The sequence below is a fragment of the Dermochelys coriacea genome, chromosome 7 (assembly GCF_009764565.3).
Source record: "Dermochelys coriacea isolate rDerCor1 chromosome 7, rDerCor1.pri.v4, whole genome shotgun sequence".
NCBI classification, from domain to species: domain Eukaryota; kingdom Metazoa; phylum Chordata; order Testudines; family Dermochelyidae; genus Dermochelys; species Dermochelys coriacea.
In genome coordinates this window covers 127,358,313-127,384,180 of record NC_050074.1, presented here as the reverse complement: position 1 = coordinate 127,384,180, position 25,868 = coordinate 127,358,313, and the positions used below count along the sequence as shown (strand labels likewise).

Sequence of the window (25,868 nt, the reverse complement as noted above, 5' to 3'; positions counted from 1 at the left end):
GTGGGAGGAGGCTCTGGGCTGGGGCAGGGAGTTGCAGTGTGGGGGCTGAGGGCTCCAGCTGGGGCTCTGGTGTGGGGCTGGGGATGAGGGATTTGGAGTGCAGGAGGGGGTTTCAGACTAGGGCTGAGGGGTTCGGAGGGCAGGAGAGGGCTCTGGGCTGGGGCTGGGGCAGGGGATTGAGGTGCAGTGGGGAAGTGTGTGAATGCTGGGCATGCAGACTCTAGGATGGGGTGGGGATGAGGGGTTTGGGGTGTAGGTGGCTGCACCAGCCTGGGACCAAGGGGTTCGGAGGGGGATCAGGGCTGGGGAAGGGAGTTGGGGTGCGGGAGTAGGTCAGGGGTGCAGGTTCTGGGTGGTGTTTACCTCAAGCAGCTCCCAGAAGCAGCAGCATGTCCCCACTCCGGTTCCTATATGGAGGCATGGCCAGGCGACTCTGCATGCTGCCCCATCCGCAGGCGCTGCTCCCACAGCTCCTATTGGCCGTGGTTCCTGGCCAATGGGAGTTGCAGAACCGATGCTTGGGGCGGGGGCAGCATATGGAACTCCCTGGATTCCCCTACATGTAGGAGCTGGAGTGGGGACGTGCCACTGCTTCAGAGAGCCGCACAGAGCCACAGCAGGCAGGGATCCTTCCCTAGCCCTCCTGTGCCACCAACCAGACTTTTAACGGCCTGGTCAACGGTACTGACTGGAGCCACAAGGATCCTTTTCAACTGGGTGTTCCAGACAAAAACTGGACACCTGGCAATCCTACACAGAACAGGGTATGCGGGGTGATGGGAGCCCTGAAGTTTGAAAACCTACAGACTAGATAATCAAATAGTCCCTTCAGGCCTTAAAATTTATGAAAGCAATAATTAATTCTCCCCCAATACACTAGTGCTTCCTGTAGCAGGGTCAGCCACCTCCAAATATCCCCTTGTGGCCTCAAATGGGATTGCAGCACCCTCCTCAGTTTCCCCTTCTGTTCAGGTTCCCAGAAATAATTATAAAGGGTTTCTGTCCAATAACATCCCTTTCAAGGTTCAGGTTTATTAACAAGTAATTTAAATATCAGAGGGGTAGCCATGTTGGTCTGTATCCACAAAATCAATGAGGAGTCCGGTGGCACTTTAAAGACTAACAGATTTATTTGGGCATAAGCTTTCGTGGATAAAAAACCCACTTCTTCAGATGCATGGAGTGAAAATTATAGATACGGGCATAAATATATTGGCACATGAAGAGAAGGGAGTTACCTTACAAGTGGAGAACCAGTGTTGATCACATCCACCCTGACTGAATTGGCCTTGTCAGCACTGGTTCTCCACTTGTAAGGTAACTCCCTTCTCTTCAAGTGCCAATATATTTATGCCTGTATCTGTAATTTTCACTCCATGCATCTGAAGAAGTGGGTTTTTTACCCACAAAAGCTTATGCCCAAATAAATCTTAGTCTTTAAGGTGCCACTGGACTCCTTGTTGTTTTAAGTAATTCAAAATTATCCTCAAAATAAAGGGCCAAAATAAGCAACTTCCAGCCCTTTCTATCTGGAGTTCTTTCACAGGCCTCTGCCCGCTTGGTCAAATCTCAGGCTCTAAGGGGTCAGCAGCCCAACCTCTTCCACTGCTCTTCCCAGCACCCCCGTGGATCCTCAGGGTCCCTGCAGTCTTCTGTCCCCCCTGCCACTCCTACCCCTTCCTAACTGGAGTGTTTTGTCAGGCCCAAAGCTCTAAGTACAAGTCTCAGACAGGAGCCTCCTGCTTATTACAGTTCTCACCTACGTCTGCTTGCTCCGACCAGCTATAGTTCCCCAGGATCTTCTGGCTGGCACCCTCTTAGCTGGAGTGTTATCTCCCCCAGGTCTGGCCTGAGTTAATCACATGACCTTCTTTCGTCACTAGGCACCTTGGGAGGTGAGCTGATATTGTCACATGTGAGGCTGAGGCCCCAGTTCCCCTTAAAGGGGCAAGCAGCCACGTGACACTTCCCCAGAAATAATACAATGAATGCAGTTTCTTCCTGTTTTCCTCTCTCCTTTTCCACTTAGGATGGACACATTTGCTGCTGTTGCTCCCATGGCTCTCTTTGCACTTGAAAGACGTGCAGCCTCCTAGTTGCTCCTCTTCCTCTCTTCCTCTTTCTCCTTCTTCCCTTGCCTTGAAGGAGTGGAGAGGGACCTCTAAGAGAAGGAGCTGAGCAGCCCCAGTGAGACTACTTGTTTCAGAGGAGGGAGTGGAGCCACTGCATTTTTTTTAAAGGAAGGAAGGAGGGAGCAGAGTGATTCCTGATCCTCTCCTCCTGCTCAGTCTGTTAGAAGAGCATTGGTACTTGGCCTTGTCTGCTTCCTGCTCTTTCATCCTGTCCTGTGAAACATGGAGCTTCTCCAATAACAGTTTTCTCTTCAAAACCAGCAAGTGGCTTCTGGGCTGCCTAGCTACTTCCCTGGAGGTCTCTGTTCCTTCAAGGGGAAGAGAGGGAAAGCGGAGCAGGTGGCCTAATACAAAGTGTGGAGTTTCTCAGACCCAGGATGATGGAGCAGCTGAAACAATGGAGCAGGAACCCTAAACGTGTTCTGTCCCCAGGCTTGCTACCTTCTGTCCTATGAGTTGCTATTGACTATTGCTTCATCTGTCTTTACAGAAATGAATATTGTGCACACAAAACAAGCTCATCTGTCTCACTGAAGTTTGCCACAGTACTGGTAAGACTATTATTTTATATATTTCAGTAATAATTGTTTAATTTAATATTCACTTTATGAATATTGCATCTACCAGATGTGAATATGGGACATGAGCTCTCTAGCTTTGGAAAAAGTGGGTCCTGAGTTAATGAGTTCTTAGAGAACCACTGGCTGATGCCAGAATTATCAATGTAAGTGTATAACTTAAGGCTTTTGCTAAGTAACATCCTGTTAAAGCAAATGTTGTCATAGGTTAATTATACACAACACAAAGAGAGATTTTCTTTATTAATTCCAAATTTCTTGCTTTTTAATTTCATTGCGCGCTCCCTTAGTTTTATGTTATAGGATTGAGGAACATGATTTCTAACAAACTTTCCTAGGCCATGCATTATTCTATATCCTTCTATCATGTTTCCTCTTGGTCTTCTCCTTCCCAAAAGTAAATTAGTCCTAGTCTCTTTAATCTCTCTTTGTACAGAAGTCTCCTCCTCCTCCTCCCAGCCTCTAAGCATGTTCTTTGTCTTTCTCAGAATTTGCCATTTCTAATCTCTGTTTTTAGTGATACCATTGTGATGGGTTGGATCACAGAAACCCCTTTGGGACTGCTACCTGACGTACTGGGACTACCTTTGAGCCCGTTTTCCCTGCCAACTTGGGACTTCAGTAACTTGCCTTGTTTGAGCCAGACACGCTTGCCTGCTGCAAACACAGATCCAAGTCTGAACCACGTCCCCCACAAGCTGCAGGCTGACCTGAAAACAGCTTAAGAAGTGCTCCTGTCTCCAGCACTCAGATACCCAGGTCTGGGTCCAAACCCCAAATAAATCCATTTTACCCTCTATAAAGCTTATACAGGGTAAACTCATAAATTGTTCACCCTCTATAATACTGATAGAGATATCTACAGCTGTTTGCCCCCTCCCGCAGGTATTAATACATATTCTGGGTTAATAAATATGTAAAAAGTGATTTTATTAAATACAAAAAGTAGGATTTAAGTGGTTCCAAGTAGTAACAGACAGAACAAAGTGAATTACCAAGCAAAATAAAATAAAACACACAAGTCTAAGCCTAATACAGTAGAAAACTAAATTCGGGCAAATCTTACCCTCTGAGATGTTCCAATAAGCTTCTTTGACAGACTAACCTCCTTCTAGTCTGGGCCCAATCCTTTCCTCTGGTACAATCCTTGTTCCAGCTCAGGTAGCAGCTAGGGGATTTCTCATGACTGCAGCCCCCTTTGTTCTGTTCCACCCCCTTATATATCTTTTGCTCAAGGAGGGAATCCTTTTTCCCTTTCTGGGTTCTCACCCTTCCTTCTAAATGGAAAAGCACCAGGTTTAAGATGGATTCCAGTACAAGGTGACATTCTTCCTTCATTCTTCCTGGCCTGACTCACAGTAAGGCTTGCAAGTAAACAGAGCCATCTATAGTCAATTGTCCTAGCTGATGGGAGCCATCAAGATTCCAAACCGCCATTAATGACCTGTACTTTGCATAATTACAATAGGACCTCAGAGTTATATTTCATATTTCTAGTTTCAGATACAAAAGTGATACATTTATACACATAGGATGACCACACTCAGTAGATTATAAGTTTTGTAATGATACCTCACAAGTGACCTTTTGCGTGAAGCATATTCCAGTTACATTGTATTCACACTTATTAGCATATTTTCATAAAATCGTATGGAGTGCAACGTCACAACCATATGAGAATGTGTCCCTGTTGCCCTTCTTCCTGGAGTGGTTATGACTGCTAATCTTTGGTGGTGAAACAAGGAAGCAGTTCTTGACTTTACATGCAGGAATGTCTGAAGTGTTCCTCTGTCAAGGCCAGAGTTGACATGTGGACAGATTCTTGAATCTGCCATCTGGCTTTGCTTCTGAAATATGTAGAAAGTGGTTACCACAGCTGCATGCATAACTTCCCTCTTCCCCTCCTTCTCTGCAACCTGCTGCAAGCAAAGACATTGTAGATCTATTTAATATTGCATTGGGGACTGGAAAAGGCATCTTCTGTTTTCTACTTCATGATTAATTGTTTCAAAAACCTTCATACCCATTTAATCTCCAGAGATAATCTCACTGGGTTTGCAAAAAGAAAAGGAGTACTTGTGGCACCTTAGAGACTAACAAATTTATTAGAGCATAAGCTTTCGTGAGCTACAGCTCACTTCATCGGATGCATGAAGTGAGCTGTAGCTCACGAAAGCTTATGCTCTAATAAATTTGTTAGTCTCTAAGGTGCCACAAGTACTCCTTTTCTTTTTGCAAATACAGACTAACACGGCTGCTACTCTGAAACCTCTCACTGGGTTTTAATTCCTGCAGATTTGTTCCCAAGCTCCCACCCACCACGTTTTTCTGTGGCTGTTTCCTTTCCTGCTCTTCATAGGGAAGGATTCTCTCTGGCTTCCAATGTAACCTTCTCCATTCCTCCCTCCTCTCCTGTTCTCTGGACATCAAGCTAGCATGTCCTAATTCCAATCTGTGCTTGGATTTTAAGGCAGCGTGTTCTATCTCCTGGCAAATTTTAAACTAAAAAAAATTATTGTTTATATGTCATACAATTAATCTGTGGAATCTACTGGAGCAGGATATTATTGAGTCAAATAGCTTAAGGCTAGAAAGAAGGGACTGGACATTTGTGTGAATAAATATTGCATCTTCAATTATGCTAATTGTGATAAAATAATAAAGGCTTGTGATAAACAGACTTCAGCATTTAAGGTGATCCCCAGCTGGGTGCAGGAAAAATTTCTCCTGCTATTTCAGATGCAGTCAACTCTGGTTTTCAGCACCCCCAGTAGTAGGAGATTGGCAGCCATTTGTCAGCTTTGTTGTTCTGATTTCCGGGCTGAATTCTCCCTCCAGACCTTGAGCTGTGTGGATATTACATCTGGTTTCCTCTTTTTTTATTTTTGTATTTTAAAACTTCCTCCACAGATTGTTTGGAACCTTATCAGAGTACAAATGCTTTTCTGCCTTTGGGAGTTTTTCTTTATAGAAACCTCAGTAACATAGAAGCTATGGTTGCCTTTCTGTAGTTTGTAACTAACATTTAAAATTCTACCCATAAACAGAGGGAGAAAACAAGTCAAATAGCAAAAGCTGGATCCCGCTTCCCCTTCCAGAATGAGTCTAAATTAGCACATCACATGATGCTACAGAGTCTGCCCTCCCCCTCTCTGGGCCATGGGGAAGTTCCATAGATCACCATTTCTCAAATGCAGCCACCGTGGCCGCATGCGGCCACCGGGGGTTTCTCTGTGACCATGGCAGTTTACTGGGCAGTGGGGAGGGGGAGCATCAGCCCCTCCTCTTCCTCTCTGTTGCTCCTGCATGCGCGGCCTCTCTAGAGACACAGGTGGGACACGCAGGTGAGGAGGTGAGGTGAGCGGTGGGCAGGGAGATGAGGAGGCGAGCGGCAAGGCAAGTGGTGGTGGGAGGCCTGGCGGGGGAGTAAGGAGGCAAGCGGCGAGACAGCAGCAGGGGGAGGAGGCAGGCGGTGAGCCATCAGTGAGCGGGGGTTCTCACGGCTGGCAGGGGGGAGCCTGTGGCAGGGGAGTCAGGAGGCGAGCAGCAGGTGGGGCACTGAGGAGGGATGCAGGAGGCAAGCGGCGGGTGGGCGGGTAAGAGGAGGCGAGCAGCGGGTAGGGGACTGAGGAGGGACACGGGAGGCAAGTGGCAGGTGGGGAGGTGAGGATGCGAGTGGTGGGTACATGGGCAGTGGGTGGAGCCCTCTTTGGGCACAATAACCCTCTCTTTACAGGAACCCTCCAGTACCTATACTGATAGATGTTAATTATGTAAGTATTCCAAAGAGAGAGAACTAGGAGCAATAGGATGTAATTAAGACAAGGATAATTTAGGAGGAACCTCAGGAAACGTTTCTGGACAACAAGATATTTCATACTGTGGAATAGTCTCCCAGAGGAAGTAGTGGAAGCCTCAGTGCTTAGAATGTTTAACCCCAGACTGAACAAAGCAATCATGGATATGCTGAAGCTTTGCACTGGCCCTGGGGTGAATGGACTAGATGCTCTCTATGGTATGTTTGTTAGTGACAGAATGGATTCTGAGTATGGATTACTGCCCAGTTATGAATATTGATGGTGGTATAGCCCACCTATTTAATGTGTGGTTTCTTTCTGAAAAGTGTCTAACAATTACCCCTTCTTCCTGGACAGATCTGCTACCTCTCTTTCTTTATTCAGAGACATATGTGCAGACTTTACTGACAACAGTTAATATAATGAGGTTGCTCAGGTATCAAGGGCAGAACGTGGCCTGCAGAATCTTTATTACTGATGGTGATGTGTGAACCAGAGAGAGCTGAGCTTGCCTTTCAGATCAAAGGCTGAGTTTGCCAGGTGAGCAGTTAGAACAGCCGTCTTTTTACTTGTATTGAATCATCTTCTGTTGGTGAAAGAAACAAGATTTTGAGCTACACAGAGCTCTTCCTCAGATCTGGGAAAGATACTCAGGGCTTCTACACACTAGCACTTACTTTAGTATAACTTAAGTCACAAGGGGTGTGGAAAAGCCACTTCCCGAGCGACATAAGGTACACCGAACGAAGCGCTGATGTGGACACCATTATGTCAGCGGGAGAAGCTCTCCTGCCGACATAGCTACCACTGCTCGGGGAGGTGGAGTAATTATGTCAATGGGAGAGCTCTTCCGACTGTCACGGCTGCTACTCTGAAACCTGCAATATTCATGTTACTCTCAGTCACTTATCCAGGTCAGTTGAATCTCAGATCTCAAGCCAAAGACAATGCCTGTAGCCAAATAGAAACTTCTATCATAAGCAAACTCTATATGTCCTTTGGGGATATCCAAGGCAAATCAACTGGTGGTCTTTTGCTTATGCTTAGAGATTCTTGCCCCTTTAGAGTCCAAGCAGCAAAAAGAACCTGCACAACACTTTCAGAAGACGAGCCGGGGGGCTTAATATCATAACTTTGCTAAACACTAAAAATCATGATCTTAATAAAGACACTGGATTTATGGCTTATTACAACAATCTGTAACCCACTAGGCCCCCTTTTTGTCCTATGATTATAGGGGTGTTAAAGGGTCACTTAGCCTTGAACGGTCCCTTACAATATATGCTAACTAGTTATGCTAAGCTATCTGTTAGACCTTGTATTTAGCTGTGACATTCTGAGTATCTTTTCCAGACCTAAGGAAGAGCTCTGTTTAGCTCAAAAGCTTCTCTTTCTCCTCAACAGAAGTGTGTCCAATAAAAGATATTATCTTACCCACCATCTCTCTAATATCCTGGGATCGATACGGCTACAACACTGCATATCTTTTTTACTTATAAACTGGGCATCCTGCTCCTGGGATTACTGAGAGATGATAAACATGTAGGCTGCAAAGTATTTTTATAGTCATTTTTCAGGGTTTAGCCATTCTTTGAAGCAGGGTGCATGTGTCACAAGCCAAACAGTAAACCAACCCTTCCTCTCTTCAGGAGCTCTAAGTGTGTGAAGGTGAGGGGCCCAGGGCACAGAAGATGAGTGTCTGTGGGATGAAGAGCCCAGATTTGTACAGTTGTCATTGGAATTGGTAGATGCAGCAAAGTTTGCAAAAATTAATTATAAATCAACCGCTTCCCCCCCCCCCTTTCCCAGCTGTACTTTCCATTTTTCTTGTGTGTTTGGATCTAGGTGGTGAAATGTAGCAGATGGAAGTGAGGGAGGGCAAAGCTATCTCCTTTTAAGAGTAGCTCTTCCTCTCGTATACAGCCTGGCCAGAGCCAAGGGAGCCTGCGTGTTAGATGACTTCAAAGACTGATGAATAATTGCTTTCTGTTTATGTCCAGGACACTATTTTTCTTTGAAAAGTGCCAGCACAGCCAGACATATATCTGCCTCTGCTTACGTCCCAAAAGGGGAAGGAACAAGGTATTCTCTTTGGCAGCTTTTGCATACTATTACCAAACACTTTGTGGCACTCTCTTAGTGGAAGCCTGGAAGCAATCATGAGTTAATTTCTGCCTTAATGAAAAATCAGAGGGTGACCTGCTTCTAAGTTCCTTCTGAGTCATGCAGAGTTAAACTAACCCCTCCCACAGCCATGGACCGTTAAATAGCTCTGTTTCATGTGCACCTCTCACTAAGCAGCTCAGAGCCAGCAGAGGCTCAGAAAGGCGGGGAGAGAACACTGGCACTGATGGACGAGCCAAAGGGTAAGAACAAAAATGAGTTGCTCTGAACTTAAGAAGCAAAATCCGCCTCTAGGAAGGAGGTGGGGGAGAGGAACTTTGGGGAACTTTCAAATGGCTCCGTCAGGCTCACCACAAACAAAAGTTTGACAAGTTAATGAATATTCATAAGACGTTTATACTCATTAAGATTTGTCATTCAGGAGTGAACTAATTTTGAGACCCTCCTGCAGCCAAATGCATCTCAGAGCAGCATAGACTACACAGTCACATTCATTTCTCATTACAGAACGCAATGCATATGTTCTGAGAGGAGAAATTCATTTTCAAATAGATTTATTTTGGTCTGTGCTGCATGCAGTTGTCTGCGATCTTTTCCTATTGTGAAATTAGCACACAATTTTCATCTTGGAGTTCAGTTTCTCAGACAGTGTAGAGGGGCACTGACAAGTGATCCTGAGCCACTCGCACATGCGTGTGTGTGTGTGTGTTGATGGGGGAGGGGAAGAATGATTTGCTGTGTCTGTAAAGAAAAGAGAGGAGGCAAGATATTTATGACCTTTGCCCTGGGGCTGTGTTATGTGAATATCAGCCCAGAGGGTTCCCAGTTGTTGTTTCACTGCAGTTTGAAGACAGCAGGTATGTGTGAAATTAGCCCCCGGGGGATCATGTCATGAAGAGAGTGGGTGTCACCCTCCAAGGTTGTTCTCATTTTTCAGTGACACGGGGGTGTTTCTTGCAGAGGGTGCTTCTGGTGATAGAAATCTTGCCATGAGACCTCTCAACACAGGATAGGGAATGGGCAAAAAAGGGCAAGCATTTGGAGGGGCATAAAGGTGTGAGGGTGTGCTGCTTGGGGGTAAGGACATGAGGGGATATGAAGGTGCTGCTGCAGCAGGACACAAGGAGTTCTCAAAGCCTGTAGACTCCTGGTACACAGCTGGGAGGAATCTCACAGCACCAGTCTAGAGCAGAGAGTCTCTTATGGGGGCATGTGAGGAGAGAATGATTCTTAGCCCATATTTGTTGGTGGCGGGGTTGTTTGACAGCAGGGTAGTTCCTGCTAGAGCTAACAGTTGCTCTCCATTCTGGTGCTGGTATCTCTGATTTATCATCCTGGTGACATGAGTAGATACCAGGTGACACCTGTAGCACATTGGCATGAGGTTTCACGTCATCAATGTACACACCCTGGAGCTGAGCTTTAGCCAAACATTGACATCAGCATGGCAACCTTTTTTCACAGAGCAGCCTGCAGCAGAATTAAGTCTTCACCTTTTCTCAATACATGATGAGGCATTGTCATGTAACCTTCCTTTTATAATCAGCTGGATTATTACACATAGCAGAAGACATATCACCTATCATCTGTTATGTTCAACATCTGGCAGAAACATTTCCTATTTTAGAATCTGCTTTTTCTGTCTGGCCATTTTATACTCTGTACCGTAACTAGCACTCTACAGTCTGTTGTGATCTATAATTCAGGCTGATGTGAGGATATGTAGCAAGAATCCAGGCAAGTAGGAGACTGGGCAAAGTTCTAGGCAGAAACTTTGCAGTGAAACAGGGAGAGAAACTTTAGGGATAATATTGTTTCTTCTTCTATTAAAGTTCTTTGTTCAGTGTTAGAAGAAAGTGACTCTCTGTAATTCTTTATCATTGTCACAATGACAGGGTGTCAGCAGGTGATTCATTCTGAACCAGAATAAATAAAATGCCAAAGTTCAGCTCTCCTCAAGATTTTTGAGCAGCCCACTGGATGGTCTAAGTGAAAGAGTTAGGTTTATTAGGAACAAAAATTATAGCAGTGATACAGGCTTGTTACTAGATGGAGATAGTAAAATTGTTGGCAATTATGCAGCAACGTTTAATATTTCTGTTTTGTATTTTGAAAGAAGGAAGATGATTTAGTCATATCAGATGAGGCTGATGAACCATTTTCCAGTCAGTTAGTGACAAAGGATGCTAAACAACATTTACCAGGTATAGGCATTTTTAAATGCACAAGCCCAAATAACTTGCACTCAAGAATCCTAAAAGAGGTGGCTGAGGAGATCTCTGGCTGATATTCATTTTTAGTAAATCTTGGAATACTGGGGAAATTCCAGAAGACTGGAGGAGATCTAATGTGGTGGTGTTCAAAAAGACCAAGTGGAACAATATGGGTAATGATAGCCTGACATCAGTCCCAGGTAAAAAGATACAAAAACGAACACGGGATTTCATTAATAAAGAGTTAAAAGACAGGAATATAATTAATGACAATCAACATGGTTTTATAAAAAATAGTCTTGACAGACAAACGTGATTCAATTTTTATGAGATTAGAAGTTTGATAGATAAAGGTAATCACTTAGTAAGGTGTTTGACTTAGTACTTCACAGCACTTTACAATATCAATAACCAGGGTGCTATTTTTTTAATGTACATGGTAAATGGATCAAAAACTAGCTAATTGGCAGATCTCAATAAGTAATTCACAATTATTACTGAATGGAGGTGTTTCTAGTGGTGGATTGGTCATTGCCATTGGTCATTGCCATTTTGAGTTGTATTCATAAGAGCATCACATGGTACAAGAAGGGGATAGTCCTCTGTACAGCTCAGCTGTGACCATTGCAAACTGTGTTTAGTTCTGGTTATGTAATTACCTGCAAGATATAGAAAAACTGATAGTAGCTTAGAGATGAGCAAGAAATATAATCAAGAAGCTTGAGTGACTGTCAAAAAAAAAGATTACAAGAACTAAATAGGTAATAGCCCCTGAGGGCTCCCCTGACTTGCATCGCTGCTTCTATGGCCCCTGCATAGCTTTGTAGGGGTGCAGAATCACTGGTGCAAAGGTCTATTCTGGCCTCTATGACCCAGGAACCTCTTTGGGCTAACTGGCAGAGGGCATGGGGGGCATAGAATTTTGCTGGGATCCCCTGGGTCAAATATATGCACAGTAGTTCACCAAAGGGTGGCTTGTGATGTCTCTACTGAGAGTCAGTAGCCCACTGTTCATCATACTCATTTTTAAATGTATGTATGGGTAACGTTTAAGGAATCATATATCTGTACTGAAAGTTATATTCTTAAGGCAGGTCATCAGAAAGTGATCAACATGCCCCCATCAGGCAGGAGGGAAGGGACACTATCTGGCTGGTCGTGTGTATTGTGTATTATCTGCTTTACAATGGAGGCCAAATGCTAATCAAGAGATTGTAAAATCAACAAAGGAGTACACAGGAGAAGACAACTAGTAGGGAGTGATCATGTTTATGAGTGAAGACAATAGATAGTTGGGGAGCAAAGAGATGCCCTTCATTTTTCACTGAGGAAACAAACTGTCAGTGTGTTCTGTCTTGTGAAAGGAAGGTCACAGACAACCTGACTGGAAAACTCTGCAAAGACTTCGGGTGAACTATACTTCATTAGACAGGAAAGTATCTTTGTAATTAAGTATAGGCTCTAGACTGTGTGTTATGATTTTGTTTTACAAGTAACCATTTGTGTCCAGTACTTCAGCTTGCTGCTTCTCAAATCTCTATACTTTGTTAAATAAACTTTTACTTGTTTTCACTATAAACATGTCTAAGTGCTGCGTATTAAACAGAGCGGTGATCTGAAGTGGAACTGGTAAGCTGGGTGCACTGCTTCTTTCAGGACAGCGAATCTATGAATACTGTGAGCATCCAGTGAACCAGGGTCTGGACACTCCAGAGGGATACTCTGAGAGTTTGGGGGTTGGAGTGTGCCTATCACTAATCTGTACAGAGAGGGGAGTGTTTGTGTTGCCCGTGGCTATGGTGTTGGGGAGCTCACCCATGGCAGGCACAGACAAGGCTTGGTAGCAAGGTGCCTCACAATCCTGGGGACTTCTTGGAAGCATCACAGCCACCCCCTTGCACTTTCCTGGAATGTCGCTTGGACCCCAGGACTCCAGCTGATGTAGTGTGCAACTAGCAGAACCTGCTCCCTACTAGGTGTATTCCCCAGTAGGCCATTACACCAACCTAATTCTCCTCTTACACCAGCCAGTCACTAACTTCCATGAGTTGACACCTAGTTTGCACCAGAGTCAATGGAGAATCTGGCCCTAAGGATGGAGATGATTTGTTAAGTGTGGTGCAAGGAGTTATAATTAAGAGCATTGGAAGGAGTTTAAGGAGATTTTTAGGCTGAATATTTGGACAGATTATCTGATAGTGAGATTTCTTGGGTTATGGGATCATCTCCAAGGGGACAGGGAGAGCCCTATTGCTTGGCTGGAAAATGTATAACAGAACATACCTGCTTTGGCTTCTGGGAGATGAGCTAGATGGGATCTCTTCCATTTCTTACACTACAATTCCTTGCCCATCAATGCTAGGTGTACGTGAAAGCTGACTTCTTCTCTCAGCTCTGGAGAAGGTCCCCTCTTAGAGCAGGGATGAGGTTCTCTGGCAGGACACTTCCTGCCCAGGTTTTGCTTTCCAGACAATTGTCACTGATAGTCTGAGAAGGGAAGGAGATGAGTTTAATTGAACAGGAGTGACACCCAAAGCAACATTGTGATCTGCAAGAGCTAGGTATTGCAAGTAGCAACACAGTAAAGAGCCAATGGGAGGAGTGAGAGTGGCTGGCTGAAAGGAATAGAATGGAATCAGCCAAACCCATGTCAAACAGATTCTTTCTGCATAACATTTCTAAGATAAAGGCTCTCCTATCCATCTGTACAGCTGTTTTCATCATATCACCTCTCCATTACTACAACATCCTTTTCTCACGGTCTTGACAAATGCAACATTGCCCTATACATATCCATTCAGAATGCTAGTGCAAGGAGCAATCTCCTAGCTAGTTGCTTTGACCATCTCATTCCTCCCTTTGCATTCCTCCTCTTCTCTGTTGCATGAAACATAAACTGCTCGTCTTCACTTCAAGGCCCTTCTCTGCCTAGTCTACCCCACCTACCAGCTCTTGTTCATTAGCAAAAATGTGAACTCTTGCCACCATTCCTCACTTGTTATATTTTCAAACAAGCACCTTTGTGCATTCTCCCATGCTGCCCCTCACACTTGGAAAGAGCTTCCTAAAAACATGCACAAAGCTACCTCATTGTCCTCCTTCAAAACCCTCTACAATCTTTGCTGTGATGCCTCCAAAATCTTGACAATCGTCAGGCTACTGGGATTCTGAAACCACTACCTGTCCTATAGTGCTGACCAATGTTGTCTCATTGTCTTCTTATACCCCCACCATCTGTTTGTCTGTATCCAGCTGTTGTCTCTTGTCTCAGATTGTGAGCTCTTTGGTACTGGGACCATCTTTTTGTTCTATGTTCGTGCAGAGCCTAGCATAGTGAGGTGCTGGTCCTTGATTGGTCCCTAGGCCAGCGCTATGGTAATACAAATAATAATAAGAGAGATGAATGTTCCCAGCTGTGTTTATTCTCAGCAGCTGTGAGACTGGTTCTGTTTCTGATTATACACAAGTTCTATTTTCCTAACCAGGGATGAATACACTTACATAAGGTAGTTCTGATTTGGACCAAGGCATTTTAATTTAATTGAGGTGCAAATTAAGTTAAAGGATCTTGGTTTAGAATTTGTATTTCCTCCCATGTTTTTGCTCCTCTTGAGAATGCTTGATCTGAGTATTTTGGGTCAGCAGTAGGTCCTTCCTAAGGAATAGAGTTGAGAATGAAAAATTACTCAACTTTCACCTTAGAATGAGACACAATATTTTTTGTTTTTTGTGTGTAGACTTTTATCTTCTTGATCAAAGCTCAGGCCGTTAGCTGGCCTTTAAGCTTTGCATGGGGCCAGGAAAATGTGAATCAGCAACCCCAGATGGGGACTTCTGTACTGTCATCTCATAATGGTCTATCATTTCATTCTTCCTACAGGCCTATGAAGAAAGCAAAGCTGTGGTAACTTTGCCATTACTGCTGCTGTGGTTTCTGAGGGCTTGTCTACACATACAGTGCTGCAGTAGCATAGTGGCACTGGTGCAGCTGTGCCGCTGTAGCATGTCTGGTGAAGTTTTGGAACAGCCTTCCAAGGGAAGCAGTTAGGTCTTTTGCCCCATCTGGCTTTAAGATTAAACTCGATAAGGTTATGGAGGAGATGGTATGATGGGATAACATGATTTTGGTAATTAATTGATCTTTAAGTATTCATGGTAAATAGGCCTAATGGCCTGTGATGGGATGTTAGATGGGGTGGGATCTGAGTTACTACAGAAAATTGTTTCCTGGGTATCTGGCTGGTGAATCTTGCCCATATGCTCAGGGTTCAGCTGATTGCCATATTTGGGGTCGGGAAGGAATTTTCCTCCAGGGCAGATTGGAAGAGGCCCTGGGGGTTTTTCTCCTTTGTAGCATGGGGCACGGGTCACTTGCTGGAGGATTCTCTGCTCCTTGAAGTCTTTAAACCATGATTTGAGGACTTCAATAGCTCAGACATAGGTGAGAGGTTTATTGCAGGAGTGGGTGGGTGAGATTCTGTGGCCTGCGTTGTGCAGGAGGTTGGACTAGATGATCATAATGGTCCCTTTTGACCTTGATATCTATGAATCTATGCCAACCGGAGAGTGCTCTGTGGTCAGCATAATAAAACCGCCTTTGCAAGAGGTGATAGCTATGTGCTCTCCCATTGACATAGCGCCATCTACATGGGAGGGTAGGTCAGTATAACTACATCGCTCGGGGTGTGGATTTTTCGCAGCCCCAAGAGATTTAGTTCTATGGATTATAGGTCTGTAATGTAGATCAGATCTAAGAGTGACATTGTCGAAAGGAGTGCAGTGTAAACTCCCCTCTGAGAGCTTCAGCAACAGCTTAGTAACACACCAATGGGGGGAAGGACAAGGTGAGGAGGAGCAGGATGAGAATTCAGAGCCTCTGCAGACAGATGATGAAAAGGAAGCATTCTAGGATATCAGGGAAGGCTGCAGGGAGCAGACACAAGAAGGGAGGAAAGTCTGAAGAGGCTGGTTGGACAAGGCTGGAAATGACAGCACAGCCACTGCAACCCAAGGTTTTATATTTGGGGAAAGCAGAGCTTGTCGTTGAGCTTGACGTTCCACATGGAAGGAATGGGGAAGGAGCACTAGCTGTGTCAGAGTTCCTGACTACTCCAGTGCCAGCCTGTCCCAGCTGGGGCTCTGTAGGGAGCAGGGCAGGAGTACTGGCTGTGAGAAACTCAGGGAGGCAGTGTGCTGTGATGGATAGTGCACTGGACTGGGAGTTCCTGGGGTTCTATTCCTCACTATGATGCTGGTTTGCTGGGTGACCTTAAGCAAGGTCCTTCACCTCTCTGGGCCTCCAGTTCCACAAGTGAACAATGGAGATAATGATACTGACCTTTGTAAAGGGCTTTGATCTATGGATGAAAGGTGCTCTACAGGAACTTGGTATTATTCCTGGAGAAAGACTAAGGTTTAGTAGCTGCAACAGGGCCCTGGACACTAGGTGTAATGACCAGTTCCAGCATTACCTGCCCATTAGCCATTGCCCTGCTTTTCGGGGAAATTATGGTTCTGGAGAGCGGTGGTGTCAAATTTACAAGCCAGATGGCAGGAGAGGGCACTCTGGGAATATCAGGGGATTGTGGGAGGGGTGACAGAGACCCTCCCCTGGGCCACATGTGGTCAGGAGAAGACTCATAAGGCTGCCTATGGGAATGAGAAGATTCTGGAAGGGGGTGTGATTAGCTGAGGGCAGCGAGAGACAAGCCTACAAATGTGGCACTGAGATGCAGAGAGGCTGAGTAGGAAAGAGAGAAACATGGGGCCCCAGCACTCCTGGCTCTGGCAGATCTTTCCTGGAATTCATGAGGTGTGCAGTGGGGAGAAAGGCCCTCACCAGTCCTGGCCGCAGCACCCAGCAGCTCCCATTGTTCTGAACGATGGGGTGGGAGAGTCTCCGTTGTCCAACGGGAATGGCAGGGTGCTGAACACTTGTAATTCTGACCCCAACAGAGCGTGACTGGGGTAGTGCTGCTGCCCTTGCACTGGTCTCCCTGAGTTCAGGCTCTTGCCCCAGGTACTGACTTTGGGTAGGTTAGCTGGAAACTGATGTAAGAGGAAAGCTGTTAGGAACAGGACAAGAATTTGAGTGTCAGAACAAGGCAGGGATTACAATGGGGTGGGTGAGAAGCCCGATGAGGCTGGTCAGTGCAAGTGAGGTGCCAGTGTCAGAGAATGGCTGTCTGGCTAACTAAGAGAGGGAGGTGAGCTAGGTGGGGCAGGGAGCTGGGGGAAGGAGAATGCCTTGTGGGGTGAGGAACATGGCTGGGAGTCTGGGGGAAGGCACCTGATGGGATGGGTACTTGGTGGAATTGGCAGAGCCAGGCGCTGCTTGGGGCAGGGTGACTGGGCTGGGAAGAAATTGCTGCAATGTCACTGAGTAAAGTGAGGGGAGCCTCCTGCCTGCAACCCCAGGCCACAGTTCTGGGTCACCACAGGCAAGACAGCAGCCAGCTGTGCATGGGGACAGTTCATGTTTGTCCCATTGTCACTACTGAACAATTCTTAATGTACTGAATTGACACTGGTCGCCATCTGGATTTGGAAAAAGAAAAGGAGTACTTGTGGCACCTTAGAGACTAACACATTTATTTGAGCATAAGCTTTCGTGAGCTACAGCTCACTTCATTGGATGCATGCCACAAGTACTCCTTTTCTTTTTGCGGATACAGACTAACACGACTGCTACTTTGAAATCTGGATTTGGGGAATTCTGCACCTGAGCTAGATTCACCAATAGAGTAACGAGGCCCAGGCCTTGGGCTCCAGCATGGCCTTTATCCCCACCCAAAACTGAGGCCTCAAAGGCTCTTTCTCCCCATACTGGAGCCTCAGCTGGTGCTACCTCTGCTCTCTGCAGTCACGTTGGCAGGGGAGGTTTGAGATGGTGGGAAGAAGATGGTAAAAATGGGCTGCCTTGAACAGGGGAAAGAAATAGGGAGCCCACGATAAGTGAGGGGGGCAGGATTAGTGGGGATGCAGGTGTTTGATGAGGAGGAATGGGAGATAGGATGTTAAATATTGACTGAGAAAAACTAAGAGAGGGTAGAGGAGTGTGACAAAGTATTGTCCAGTAGTGACAATGGGACAAACATGAACCGTCCCCATGCAGAGCTGGCTGCTGCTTTGCCTGTGGTGACCCAGAACTGTTGAGTTCTGGGACGTGTTGGGTTCCGGGAGGTCGCTGGGTATGTTAGTCCTAGAATGATAAAGGCCCTTTTTCCTATAAGCTGAGAAGGGGTTACCTCAGGTCAGTTAGGGATACCTGAGTCCAATTAAGAAAAGGAGTACTTGTGGCACCTTAGAGACTAACAAATTTATTAGAGCATAAGCTTTCGTGAGCTACAGCATCCGATGAAGTGAGCTGTAGCTCACGAAAGCTTATGCTGTAATAAATTTGTTAGTCTCTAAGGTGCCACAAGTACTCCTTTTCTTTTTGCGAATACAGACTAACACGGCTGCTACTCTGAGTCCAATTAAGGATTAGAGGGGAAGAAGAGAGACAAGCTGATGCAGGGCTAGTGGCAGCAGGAAGACAGGCTTCTCCAGGGTGAGAGGCTGCTCTCCTCCCTCCAGGAGGAAACCCCCAAAGCGGAGTGTCCATTTAGGGGAAGGACTGACACCCCAAGGCTGATAGCAGGGCAGCAGCACCCCAGCAAAGGGGGTGGGGAAAGGTATCTCCTTTTGTTTTGTAAGTAGGTTTATTTTTTTGTTTGCTGGAGGAGTCCTCCTTGGGCCTGCCCTGAGGCCTACTTGAAAGCACTGATAAGAGTATACTCTCTAAAGACTGTAAGGACTCTAAGGACTGATTTAACTATGCCCCTGCCATTGCCAGAGGGGGAAGTGCGAAGTCCCAGGAGATAGAGGAGGCGCCTTGTCACAGGAGGCATAGAATGGAATGGGGAGGGATAGCCACCAGAAGCCTGAGGAAGAGGAGAGGTGAGAGGGGAAGAAGCCCTCTGAGCTAGAGAAGGTTTCAGGCACAAGCCCTAGATTGTGAATTTCTTGTCACATGGATCTTGCCATATTAGGAAAAATAATGTAATAAATGAGGAGACAGCAGACTTCACAGTCTACTGTTTCATGACTTGTCAGGACAGAGACACTCTTGCTGGTATCAGGATAAATGTTTGGACAGTAAACTGTTCTAATCACTTATCCTGAACCAAACTAGTGTCTTCAATGAGACACCAATCCCCATGCTTCCTGCTGCCTGCTCAGTCAGCTAGGCACACAGGACTCAAACCTGCAAGGAACTCAGCATCCTTGTGAGAAGCTGAGCAATCTCAACTTGTGGTGACATCAGTAGGAGCTGAGGGCATTCAGCACTTGTTGCAGGATTGAGCTCTTGGTCATTGGGGAAGCCTGGGGCAAAGAGATGCTCCATGCAGCTTTTTCTTAATTTGGTCAGGTTCATGCTTAAGTGGTTCATACCCTTCCATTCCCCCACCTACAGCATCCTCAGGCTTCACCCTGAAGATGCCTCTTTCTAGTATTCCAGATGCACACAGGTGGTCACAGTGCCCCAAGTGTCCACCCCCTTGCTTTCCCCAGCCAAGAGGTGCATGGCCACAACCTGTTGCTCCCCCGCAGTCTGGGCAGCCGCACCAACCAATAATCAGCCCTTTAATTTAGTCCCTGTATTTATAAAGCACCTTTTCACTGTGTTGTTTGGGCTCTTCCCTGCTCTGGGTTGCAGATTATCCATTGATACAAATGGCCAGGAAACCAGCCTAACCCGGATCTTGTGAATCTTCATTGTCTTCTGTATGTCTGTAATGCCAGTCACTGTAGCAGCTATGGGCTGACAACACTCTGAGGGACATGGATTAAAAAGTGCTATAGACAGGCTAAGTAATATTATTGCTTCAGTCCCAGCTTTGTCTCCAGCTACAGTGCAGGAATTCCAGCTGTTGGGAGTGTGATGGGTTGGACCCCCTCCCCCTGTCCGGGATGCCACCTGATGTACTGGGGTCCCACTCATCCCTTTGGCCCTGCCAGCCTAGGTTTCCCTTGCACTGGGTTAGTGTGCCAGGCTCTCATGCCCCTTTCCAGCACACACCCACACAAGACGGCAATCAGCTGCAGACACAGACTGCAGTAAGATCTGTGTGAGAGAATTCAGCCAGCACTCGCATGCGCACCCACTGTGGAGAGGTAAACCCCAGATAATATCGTCTTGTGCTGTATAGAAAGATCTGCACGGCACAAGTTCATAAAAATTTGCCCTCTCCCTCAATGTGAAGAGAGAGATGCACAACTTCTTGCCCGCCCCAGTTAGAAATTGCACAACCTGGGTTTAATAATAAACAAAACAAATTTATTAACTATAAAAGGCAGATTAAGTGATTATAAGGGATAGCAAACAGAATAAAGCAGATTACTGAGCAAATAAAACAAAATACCTCTTACTAAGCTTAAGATCTTAAAGAGACTGGTTTCAAGAAGTAATTTTTCACCCTAAATGTTATTTTAGGCAAGTTGCAGAATTTCTGTAGAAATTAAATTTCTGTAGAAATTTAGAGTTCCAGTGATTTCTTCTTACAGACTGGATCCCTGTCTCAGTGTGGACTCACCCCTACCTTTTCCCTCAGGTTAGTTCCCTGGTCCCTCCAAATACTTTCAGCAGTCTTTCTTGGGTAGGCAATGGAGGAGAGTCCTGTTTGCCTTACTCTCCAACCTTAAATTAACATAAGGCGGGAATCTTTTGTTTCGCAGTCTTGACTTCCCCCTCCTTTTAGTGGAAAATTACTAGAAGTCCAAGATAGTGTTTAGTACCAGATGACAGGACCTAATAGTGTCACAGCTCCATTGCAGGACACCTCTTAGGAAGCAGAGAGATTAGTATCTTATTGTTTCTTCCTAGGGGCCCATCAAAGCTGATGGCCTGTTATCTGGTGGGTGTCTCCCAAATACACACACAGTTGTAATTGTTACATAGTCAATATTGCTAACTTTAGATACAGAAATGATATATGCATACCAATTGGATAATCACATTCAGTAAATCATAACCTTTCCAATGATACCTTACAAGACCCAACTTGCATTAAATATATCTTAGGCCATACTCATATCATAACCATATTTCTATGAAGAATATGGGGTGTAACATCTTAGATTGCTCCCAGACTTCTGAGTCCCAGACCCTGTTAGCAGGACTGGCAGTGAATGGTGAAGGGTGCTTATGGTGGGATGCTCACAGCTGCTCCAGTCTCAGTAAAAGTTTGTGTGGAAAATATTGTTGCCGTGTGCTGGCTTTGCTGTGAGGATGGCTGCAGGAACAGTCATAGATTCCAAGGCCAGAAAGTACCATTGTGATCATCCACTCTGACCTCCTGTAGAGCGCAGGCTGGAGAATGGCCCCAGAATAGTTCCTATAGCTTAGAAAAGCATCCAATTTTAATTTAAAAATTATTAATGATTGAGAAACCATCATAGCCCCTGGAAAATTGTTCCAACGGTTATTACTCACCATTAAAAATTTACTCCTTATTTCCAGTCCTAACTTGTCTAGCTTTAACTTCCAGCCATTGGGTCATGTTAGATCTTTCTCTACTTGATTAAAGAGCCCTTTATTAAATATTTGTTCCCCGTTAGGTACTGATAGACTGTAATCAAGTAACCCCTTAGCCTTCTCTTTGTTAAGCTTAATAGATTGAGCTCTTTGAGTCTGTCTCTGTAAGACGTTTTCAAAACTGGTAATCATTCCTGTTGCTCTGGAACAGGTCTGGATTGCTTTTTAGTGACTCTGGTCTCTCTCTACCATTCCAGGGATCTGCCACCATGTGACAGACTGGCAGCAGCTCCGGATTTCGTATTGTTAATCTGAGATCATGGGGAGAAGTTGTTTCACATCCCTGGTTTGGAGGCTGGTAGTAACACCTTGGGACAGGCTGCATTGTTCTCTTGTCAGATTTCATTATCGTCTCTGCTCTGCACTAGAGAAATCAATGGTGTTGTTATATGAGGAGGAAGTAGTTAATCCAGAGTCTTACTCTGATGCCATGTCTGTCTGTGTTCTGCCATGGAATAAGTCCTGACCGTGTCCTGGCAGGAGGGCATTTTCTAGATCAGAACCCACAACCATTGCTCTAAAGCCTGACTTCCATTTTGGACTGAGCGCGCGCGCACACACACACACACACACACACACACGACACTTCTGTTGTAGTTTGTGGTGGGTGGCACTCACCACTTTGGGTGCACCCTCCCTCTGGTGTCATGGTGTGGTGCTGCCACTTCCTTCAGCTGCCAGTGCCCACTGCAGGCTCTCAGCCTACCTCTGAAGGTCATCCATGGCTCAGCCCTCCGCCCAGGGCACACAGTTCAAACCCCTCCTGGGGTACAGAAAAGAGAAGATGTTCCTTGCCCTTCGGGGTCAATTTTAAAAAAATGGTTTCTTATCCTTCTGCGGCTTAACTTCCTCTATGGAGTTAAATCAGCAGGTTCCTCCTGAACTCCTGCCACTGACTCTGGCCAGCAATAAGTCCTGTCCCGACCTGTTTCCTTTGGCTGTGGTCTAGGGAGCATCTCTCCTCACTCCCTGGGCCCCAGCCAAGAACAGCCTTGCTAGCAGCAGGTAGCTCCAATTATTTCAGCCTGCTGGGCCTTGATTGGCTGTTGCTGATCCCCTGCCCTTCTAGTTGGTGGAAGACCAGCTCTCAATGGTTCCCAAAATGGCTGTTCCCCAGGAGGCTTCTCTAGGCAAGCCCAGAGGTCTAATACACACTGCTCTATTCCTCTCTAAAAGCTAAAAGAAAAGGAGTACTTGTAGCACCTTAGAGACTAACAAATTTATTTGAGCATAAGCTTTCATGAGCTACAGCTCACTTCATGCATCCGATGAAGTGAGCTGTAGCTCATGAAAGCTTATGCTCAAATAAATTTGTTAGCCTTTAAGGTGCCACATGTACTCCTTTTCTTTTTGCGAATACAGACTAACATGGCTGCTACTCTGAAACCTGTGATTATGCAAGGCACTGAATTTAGCCGTATAGAGTGGAAATCTGTCAACTTCATGAAAAAATTCGCCTCTGTTTTTTCCACCAAATGCATCTGATGAAGTGAGCTGTAGCTCACGAAAGCTTATGCTCTAATAAATTTGTTAGTCTCTAAGGTGCCACAAGTACTCCTTTTCTTTTTGCGAATACAGACTAACATGGCTGCTACTCTGAAACCTCTCAGAAAGATGTTTCCTGGGCAGGTGTAGCAGAGCAGCAGGGCCTCCAGCTGGGGGCCGTGCAGGCCTGGTACACCCTGTCATGTACCTCCCCCTGCAGGAGGAATTGCAGTGTTGGTCTTGTCAGAGAGTAATGTCCCCTACTAGTTGAGGGAGGAAAGTCTGTGTTCCCCTGTTGGGATCCCGAATGGTCATTGTGAAAGTATGGGGCTGTAATGCCAGCTACCACCATCTAATGCGGGGTTGGTATCTTTTTCCTTGTCCACATCCCTTTTAAGATGTGGTCTGTGACTAGCTTGAACGAAACTCCTAGATGGTAATATCACAGAGCCACTACCGCCCATTGTATGGCCAAGCATTCGCTCTATGGTAGAGAACTTGGTTTCCTGTTGCTGGAGTTTCCTGCTTACATTAAGAACTGAATGTTCTCCTTCTTGGAATTTTTGCAGAAGTATGACTCCTAAACCCACTTCAGATTGTCCATGTGCAAGATAAATGGTAATGAAAAGTCTGGACATCAGAGTACAGTTCATTGCCCCAAGATTTCCTTTAATCTTTTAAAAGGTTTTTGACACTCCTGAATCCACTGGACTGTTTTCATCATTAGTGTCTTTGTAACATCTGTTAATGGAGTTGCCAACATTGTGAAATGAGGTATAAAGTGACAGTAGTAACCCACTAGGCCTAAAAAAGCCCAAACTTGCTTTTTGCTCTTTGGAACTAGCACAATGTTAGGCATCACTAGGAAAAGGTTAAATAATAATACAGAAAATATCAGAGTGCCACTATGCAAATCCATGGTATGCCCTCACCTTGAATATAGCATTCAGTTCTGGTCATCTCATCTCGGGTTTGGTCACAGAATCCCCCTTGGGACTGTCACCTGATGTGCTGAGATTACCTCTAAGTCTGATTTCTCTGCCAGTTTGGGCCTCCAGGATCCTGCTTTGTCAAGCCAGACACGCCAGTCTGCTTCAACACACACCCAGGGTCTGAACCACGCACCCCAAAGCTGCAGACTTAACTGAAAACAGCTTAGCAGGTGCTCCTATTGCTAGCACCCAGATACCCAACTCCCAGTGGGATCCAAACCCCAAATAAATCTGTTTTACTCTGTATAAAGTTTATACAGGGTAAACTCATAAATTGTCTGCCCTTTATAACACCGATAGAGAGAGATGCACAGCTGTTTGTTCCCCCAGGTATTAATTACTTACTCTGGGTTAATTAATAAGCAAAAAGTGATTTTATTAAGCATAAAAAGTAGAATTTAAGTGGTTCCAAGTAATAACAGACAAAACAAAGTAAGTTACCAAGCAAAATAAAACAAAACATGCAAATCTAAGCCTAATACATTAAGAAACTGATTACAGATGAACTCTCACCCACAGAGATGTTCCAATAAGCTTCTTTCAGAGACTGGACTCCTTCCTCGTTTGGGTCCAGCAATCACTCACACCCCTGTAGTTACTGTCCTTTGTTCCAGTTTCTTTCAGGCATTTCTTTGGGGTGAAGAGGCCATTTCTTAAACCAGCTGAAGACAAAATGGAGAGGCTTCCAGGGCCTTTTATATTCTCTTTCTTATGGGCGGAAACCCCTTTGTTCTTCTGTGCAAAGTCACAGCAACAAGATGGAGTTTGTAGCTATCTGGGCAAGTCACATGTCCACAAATGATTTAGCTTTTTGCAGGCCGACGCCATTGTTTACATGTGAGTTTGAACGTTCCCAGAAAAGCTCAGATGTAGATTGGCATCTCCTAAAGTCCATTGTCAGTTAAGTGTTTCCTGATTGTGCACTTACTGAATAGAGAATAGTCCTTTCTCAAGAAGCTGACCAAATGCGCCACTGAGGCTACTTAAAATCAAGCACATTGAGATACAAGTACATAGCCAATATTCATAACTTCAAATACAAAAATGATACATACATACAGACAGCTTAATCATAACCAGCAAACTACCACCTTTCCAAAGACACCCCACTTGATCTCCTCTGTACAACATCTGGTGCAACCATAGGACCCTGGTTGCAACAATGATCTATTTGGTCACAGTTCTTGTCAATAACGTCAAGCAGAGTGCCCTCTGCGAACCCTCAACAAGTTCACAGATGACATTAAGCTGGGGGGAGAGGTAGATATGCTGGAGGGTAGGGATAAGGTCCAGAGTGACCTAGACAAATTGGAGGATTGGGCCAAAAGAAATCTGATGAAAGTCAACAAGGACAAGTGCAGAGTCCTGCACTTAGGACAGAAGAATCCCATGCACCGCCACAGGCTGGGGACCAACTGGCTAAGCAGCAGTGCTGCAGAAAAAGACCCGGGGATTACAGTAGATGAGAAGCTGGATATGAGTCAGCAGTGTGCCCTTGTTGCCAAGAAGGCTAATGGCATATTGGGCTGCATTAGTAGGAGCATTGCCAGCAGATTGAGTGAAGTGATTATTTCCCTCTATTCGGCACTGGTGAGGTCACACCTGAAGTACTGCATCCAGTTTTGGAGGCCCCACTACAGAAATGATGTGGACAAATTAGAGACCAGCAGAACACAACAAAAATGATCAGGGGGCTGGGGCACATGACTTATAAGGAGAGGCTGAGGGAACTGGGCTTGTTTAGTCTGCAGAAGAGAAGAGTGAGGGGGGATTTGATAGCAGCCTTCAACTACCTGAAGGGGGGTTCCAGAGAGGATGGATCTAGACTGTTCTCAGTGGTGGTAGATGACAGAACAAGGAGCAATGGTCTCAAGTTGCAGTAGGGGAGGTCTAGGTTGGATATTAGGAAACACTATTTCATTAAGAGGGAGGTGAAGCACTGGAATGGGTTGCCTAGGAAGGTGGTGG

General features: G+C 45.4%; 1 protein-coding gene across 5 annotated transcripts in view; it reads left to right on the top strand.

The window, feature by feature from the left end:
- The window catches only part of ENTPD1 (ectonucleoside triphosphate diphosphohydrolase 1), a 112,404-nt gene that overhangs the window by 30,405 nt on the left and 56,131 nt on the right, over positions 1-25,868 (top strand). For 4 of the 5 annotated variants that reach the window (XM_043518266.1, XM_043518265.1, XM_043518264.1 and 1 more), the window contains one exon: positions 2,623-2,683. Coding sequence is in view for 1 of the 5 variants with exons in the window: in XM_043518263.1 (XP_043374198.1) it covers positions 8,858-8,873 (16 nt within the window). In the remaining 4 variants the exon portion in view is untranslated. Of the gene's footprint in view, positions 1-2,622; positions 2,684-8,006; positions 8,874-25,868 lie in introns of those variants that run through there. The other variant, XM_043518263.1, reaches the window with a different exon arrangement.